Source organism: Triticum urartu, chromosome 5, assembly GCF_003073215.2.
Source record: "Triticum urartu cultivar G1812 chromosome 5, Tu2.1, whole genome shotgun sequence".
Classification (NCBI taxonomy): domain Eukaryota; kingdom Viridiplantae; phylum Streptophyta; class Magnoliopsida; order Poales; family Poaceae; genus Triticum; species Triticum urartu.
The window spans coordinates 222,548,567-222,555,292 of record NC_053026.1 but is presented as its reverse complement, the minus strand read 5'-3'; the positions used below and the strand labels follow the sequence as shown (position 1 = coordinate 222,555,292).

The 6,726-nt window shown below is 41.4% G+C and overlaps 1 protein-coding gene across 2 annotated transcripts; it reads left to right on the top strand.

The window, feature by feature from the left end:
• The first annotated feature begins 526 nt into the window (after positions 1-526).
• Positions 527-6,482, top strand: LOC125508451. Of its 2 annotated transcripts, XM_048673166.1 has the most exons (8): positions 528-924; positions 4,034-4,181; positions 4,284-4,434; positions 4,807-4,932; positions 5,016-5,096; positions 5,181-5,373; positions 5,456-5,720; positions 5,978-6,482. In XM_048673166.1, the coding sequence occupies exons 1-8, from the start codon at positions 673-675 to the stop codon at positions 6,208-6,210; spliced, it is 1,449 nt and encodes a 482-aa protein (XP_048529123.1). In that variant the 5' UTR covers positions 528-672; the 3' UTR covers positions 6,211-6,482. The 2 variants fall into 2 exon arrangements, with proteins under 2 accessions (XP_048529124.1, XP_048529123.1); XM_048673167.1 differs by lacking the exon at positions 5,016-5,096 and having other exon boundaries at positions 527-924.
• Positions 6,483-6,726: the final 244 nt, after the last annotated feature.

Here is a 6,726-nt window from a genome sequence, read left to right as displayed (position 1 = left end):
TGATGGAAAGGATATGAACAATGAAAGAGAAGAGAGATGACTATGTGATAGCAAGGTCGGAGGTGAGGTCCAAGGTTTGTCAGAAAATAGGAGGCAGCTAGGGAGAATTAACATTTTTTTTTATTTTTTTTGCGAGAGAATGCACATGATGTCACGTCTTGTTGTGATGGTGAATATGGAGGAAATGGAAAGAAACGAGATATGAAATATTACCTTATGTCTTCCCACAATCTTGGTATATATCTAAAAGTATATATATTACCTGTATATGTAGAAAAGTTGAGGGACAACATTTTCATGAAGAAGATAAAAGATGGCCACAACTTATGCTTTTGGACTCATCTATATTTCTCTTGTGCCCGTAGCAACGCACGGGCATTCTAATAGTTATATTCTAACGCAAACAGCTGTTCACTGTAGCTCTGAGCCATCGGCCGGTGTAAACAGCGCACCACGGAGCCGCCCCTCCCAGCTATTCTCTCCCTAGTCCCTACTTTCCTTAAAAAAAAAAGCTATTCTCTCCCTACTACTCAAAAAAAAAAAAGAAGCTATTCTCTCCCTCTCCTCCCGACCCGACACAAGCCGAATTCCCCAACCCCTCCTAACCAAAGCACCGCGTCGGCGTCCAAACCCTAGCCCCGCGCGCGCGCGAGTTGCGAGGAGGGCAGGAGGATGGACGGCCCCAAGAGGTCGCAGCTGCGGGTGCGGCTCCGGGTGACGGCACGCCGGCGGGGCGGCGATGGAGCGGACAGGGCCGGGCCGGGCGGTGGCACCGGGGGCGAGCGGAAGCGGCGCATGGACGCCCCACTCATCAACTCCGCGGCCAAGCTGCAGCGCCGCGAGATCGGGGGGCGGCAGCTCGCCGCGCGCGGCGGCGGCGCCGCGGCCGCCGTGCCTGAGCGGTTCCGGAACATGCAGCTCCAGGTAAGCTACCGACCGCGGCGTCCCCCTGCGCATTTTTGGGGATGGTGTGGCCGGTGGTCTCCGGATCTCTATGGTTTGGCTTCTCGTTGGTCGTAATTGAGGAGGCGAAGCCATCGTTTTGTGGCGCCGTGAATGGTTTGGGAGGCAAAATTGATGGGGAGTTTTGCTTGAGGGTGACTTTCTTTTGCGTTAACTTTTAAGGTTGTGATCCGGCAGAAGTTTTGGTTTTCGGGACCTAAGTTCGTTGAGTTCATACGGAAAAATGTCAGATCTTGAGGGTTGTTCCGAGGGTTCTGTATTGTGTAGGCAGCGTTGAGACTGTTACTTCTGGCATGCGGAGTTCCATTTCAGATAATTGAATTGCCAGTATCTGGGTTATGGCTACTGAATTGAGTTGTGGCGTCCCCGGTTAGGATTGGATCTTTGGTATTATGCTACGGGTTATTCAATAAGTGAACCAGATGGTTTAAAATGGCATTTCATGAAATCGTTTTAAAAGGACCTTCCAAGTTCCAACTATCTCAATACTCACGAGAGTGCGTATCATATATTAAAGGGGTAGGAAAGGGTTACAGAAGAAACCCTGCCGCCAGAGTGGGATTGTTACACGGTAGCCCGCCGGCTACCATTCCACACACGCCCTACATCCAACTACTCTGGATACACCCACCGCTATGGCCGCGAGGAAATTCGCGCGATCACCCTTAAGGATCCCGGCCGATTGCCAAACACGCCCCTCCAAATCAATCCGACGTATGACCTCCTGGAATGACGGCAGGGCACCGTCAAAGATGATGGCATTCCTATGCTTCTATACCTCCCACAGCACCAAAGTGATGAGGGTCCTGAATGGAAACAATGGTGTTCGCCAGGGCCATCCTATCTAACTGCACATATAATACTGAAGCAACTTTTTTACTAAGTAGTGATGTCTGTATTTTCGGAACCAATATTCCGACGCGAACTACTACCCCTGTTTCTAAATATAAGATGTTTTGGCAGTTTTAATTGAACTGCCAAAAAAGAAGTACCCCCTCCTATCCAAATTAATTAAAGCACACTTAGTACAACTTTGTACTAAAGTATACAAAGTGTGTATGGTTATAATAAGTGTGTGTAAAGTTGTACTAAGTGTGCGTCAATTAATTTGGATCGGAGGGAGTACCACTAATTATATTATACCATTTTAACCATATGCATTTAGAGTGTTTACTTTCTTTCCAAAATAAGAAGTACCTCTAATTATATTATATTGGAGGAAAGGAAAAATGGCCTAAAAAAGAGGGATCGTACACAGCTGAAGTACATGTCCGGGTCACGCCTATGTGTATGGGTTATACTAGAGAAGAATTGAACAGGGCACCTTATCCTATGTAGCCATTACTGGTTGAACTTGCATCTGCCAGTGCAACTATGCACAATAACACACCACACAAAATTTTGGATAGCTGGAGTCTGGAGACTGCTTCAAGTCACTCGAGCTGACTCAGTTTGCCACCTTCGTTGACCTGGTTAGAGCATCTCCAACCGGGGACCTCAAATCCTCCTCATATGTCCGGGTGGACAGCCTGGATAGTGCTCGGACAAGAGAAAGAAGGAAAAAGGCTACCCAACCAGGCCTCATAAATCATCCTCGTATGTCTGAGCTGTCCGCGAACCTCAAATCCAGTCCATATGTGAGGAGGAAATGAGGGCTCTGGGCGTGCCAGGACAGCCCGCCATGTCGAACCTGGACCACCCTGGACCACTTTTTTCTTTCTTTTCTCTTTCTCCATCCCCACCAATCATATGCATGTGCCCTGACAATTTGGGGGGACACCGCTGCGTGCACGGACAAATCAGTGTTCGAAACGGACACACCCGGTCACCCGGACACTGACCGGGTGTGTACGCGGACATATAGGGGCTCAGATTAGGCAAGTCTGTTTGGAGATGCTCATACAATTTTCTGTTGCTTGTTGAAAAGCATATGTTTTGGGGGTATTTTGCAGCCTTAATAAGCTAGCTTAAATAGCTTGTTACTTGCAGAAGACTGGATTTGAGCCTCGAAGCATTTGTGATTACTAGTAAATGCACACGTGCAACGCACGTTAATATTTAGGCAATATATTAACTGCACGCGTTGCACGTTAATATTTAGACAATATATTAATTGCACGCAGATATTAGGTATGCTATTATTTGTGTGTTAATTTTGTGATTAGTGCAATATTTGGTATGATATTAATTGCACGTTAAACACGTTTAACGCTCGCCATTGGAGCAGTGTAGGTCGTTGGATTGACTTAGTTTGATGGCCGAGATCAATTGGATCTGCCCCTTTGGGTCTTTTTATATTGGTATAGATATAGATATAGATACTTCTCGACGTGGCTATTTTCCACTCCCTCCGTCCCATAATGTAATACGTTTTTTGACACTACACTAGTGTCAAGGAATGTCTTACATTATGGGACAGAAGGAGTACGTTAGATAAGCTTAAACTGTGTCACTTCCATGTGATAGTTATAATGCTCAAGATAACTCAGTGCTGACCTGCTGGATCCTGATTCCTTATTTGCTGAATTAGTGGTTCTATTGTTTTTTCCTCAACTTCGATTTTTGTAGTAGAAGACCCAAAATGGGCATATCGTTACATATTTAGCTAGCGAAATTTCAGCTAAGGTGTACAACTTGTGTCTATATGTAATCTGCTACTCCCTTCACAAATATAAGATGTTCTGAACTTCTTTCTGAATCGGATATATATATATATATATATATATATAAAGTTTTAGTGTGTTTGTTCACTCATTTCAGTCAGTATGTAGTCCATATTCAAATATCCAAAACATCTTATATTTATGAACAGAGGGAGTACTAAGACTTCCACTATGTACAATTGCTCACCTTTTATGTTATTCTTATTTGGGAAAAAATACATTATATTTTCCTCTTAATATGAATCATCTAAATAAGAGTAAAGCGACATCATAAATAGCTTCCAGTATGTATAATTGCTCGTCCTGTATGGGGTTCTTAATTGAGAAAAAACTACATTACATGTTCCTCTTAATATGAATCATCTAAATATGAGTAGACTGACATTATTAATATATATTTGGTGCAGGAAGAGTTTGACACATATGATCATGATGCTCACCTATTTGTGAAGCTACAGTTTCTCAAAAAAAGATCCAAAATTATTGAGATCGTCGCAGCAAAAGATATTATATTTGCTCTTGCTCACTCTGGGCTTTGTGCTGCTTTTAGTCGAGGTAGGTATTTGCACCTCCTGTAAAACGTGTCTGTATTTGACAGGCAGTGATGAAGACCAGTGATGTTATTTGACCTCTTGCATTGTGTTTTTGCTTCTGCAGTAACAAATAAGCGGTTATCCTTCTTGAATTTAAGCCCGGACGAAGTGATCCGGAGTTTGTTCTACAACAAGAACAACGATTCACTTATTACTGTCTCAGTTTATGCATCAGACCATTTTAGCACATTGAAGTGCAGAACAACCCCAATCGAGTAAGAGCATATGCTAATGCCTTAATCTGTAACTTGTCAAGAAACACTCTTATATATTCCCTCCGTTCCTAAATATTTGTCTTTCTAGACATTTCAAACAGACTACAACATACGGATGTATGTAGACATATTTTAGAGTGTAGATACACTCATTTTGCTCCGTATGTAGTCACTTGTTGAAATCTCTAGAAAGACAAATATTTAGGAACGGAGGGAGTATATTTTACTGTTACCTGTGATTTTCTATATTTACAAGTTATGCAATTGCATATTTAGTTTTTTTTTACTTTTTCATGATAATGTCGCTATTTTCATTGAATACAGTTAACTTACTAAAGTTCTTATATGTTCAATATATATGCGTTCTTTCAGGTATATAAGGAGGGACCAATTAGATGCTGGGTTTCCTCTTTTTGAATCGGAATCTCTAAAGTGGCCTGGCTTTGTTGAGTTTGATGATGTAAATGGAAAAGTACTCACTTACTCGGCCCAGGATGGGTATGCCTTCTTAAACATTCGTCACATTATAATGTGCACTAAACAATGTTTACTGTTGTAATGGTCAATACTTTTTCTGGCAGTATCTACAAGGTTTTTGATCTGAAGAACTATTCCTTTCTATATTCAATACCTGATACCAATGTGCAGGAGATAAAGATTAGGTCTGCACCCTTTTCCTTGTTTATTATATTTTTCGTTTTCATATTCGAACCATGTTAAGTTATTCCTTTGATTTCTCCTTTCAGTCCAGGAATTATGCTCTTAATATATGATCGAACGCCAAGTTATGTTCCTTTGAGGATATTATCTATTGAAGATGGAAAGCCACTCAAATTATTCAAGCACTTGTTGCACCGCGGCAAGAAAATTGATTTTATTGAGCAATTCAATGAGAAGCTCCTTGTGAAGCAAGAAGACGAGAACCTTCAGATACTTGATGTATGGCACGATACATCAGTTTATTATACTTATCTTGTAACTTTTACTGTTTTGTAAGCCTAATAGCTTCTTCTTCATGAAGGTACGAAGTTCTGAGCTAATTGAAATCAGTATTGAGAAGTTTATGACCCCGTCAGCATTCATTTTTCTGTATGAGAACAATCTCTTCTTGACATTCCGAAACAGAACAGTTGCTGTATGGAATTTCCGAGGAGAGCTTGTTACATCGTTTGAGGACCATTTGCTATGGCATCAAGATTGTAGTACCAACAATATTTACATTACAACCGACCAGGATCTGATTATATCCTACTGTAAATCCGATGCAGCGGCTGATGACGGTACAGGTGCACCCTAATTTCTTCTCCAACAATTAAATTGCATTATTTGTGTCCAACTACTTCCTGTCATTTGGATAGTCTGCCCACAGTGGCAAGTTGTACTTGCATGTATGCTCTGTCATCTACGGATTGCTAATATCAATATATTGGGCAGTTATACAAAGATAAGATATGGTATATGACCAAATAAATGTGATTAAATTCATTTGGTTTTGTACAACTAGTTATGGAAAATTATCTTAACTCAAGTGATGCACATGCAGCTTCTTCAATTGGATCCATCAACATGAGCGACATTATGACTGGCAAGTGCATTGCCAAGATTGCAGCGAATGATCCTGCCCTTAGTATAGCCCCTCGCAAGAATGGTAGCCCTTCAATCTGGAGTAGTATCCCAGAAGCTCTGGAGGATGTCACAGCACTGTTCTACGACGAGGACAGGAACGAGATCTACACTGGCAACAGTCAGGGGCTGGTGCATGTATGGTCCAGTTAGGTGGTATATATATACATGTCACTTTTTGATGTGATGAGAAGATTGGATGCATTCAGTGCTGCATTCTGTATCATCTCCGGGTTTGGTTACCTCTGCAGTAGATTGTAATTCCTGGGGGGCAGTATGAGAAAATGTAGTTCCCTGTAAATATTTTGTGTGATAGTGTTATCTACCATGCAATAGTTAGTTTAGAAAAAGCTCATCTACAGCTTTCTGTAGGAACCTTGTGCTATTTTTCATTTATGTCCATGAAATGATGCGTTTTCAACAAATTTACATGTTTCTTGACTCTGGTAATCATCTTTGGAATTTACTGAGAGGGCATAACTATGCTATGTACCCACTTCATTTGCGTTGAGAAGAAATAAGTACTCCCTGTCCCATAATATAGGTCGTTTTTGCAAGCTAACATAGATTGTTAAAACGTCTTATATTATGGGACGGAGGGAGTACAAGAGAAGCTAATTTTTTTTAAATAATACATTTTTTTATTAATTTGCATAAATATTATGCTCA

What these genes read in the sequence shown, in the direction of transcription:
- LOC125508451 (XM_048673166.1), top strand. Translation starts at nt 673, where the DNA reads ATGGACGGCCCCAAGAGGTCGCAGCTGCGGGTGCGGCTCCGGGTGACG. An exon ending in AGAACCTTCAGATACTTGAT is followed by an intron (nt 5,374 to 5,455) that starts GTATGGCACGAT and finishes TTCTTCATGAAG; the next exon opens with GTACGAAGTTCTGAGCTAAT. An exon ending in AGCGGCTGATGACGGTACAG is followed by an intron (nt 5,721 to 5,977) that starts GTGCACCCTAAT and finishes ATGCACATGCAG; the next exon opens with CTTCTTCAATTGGATCCATC.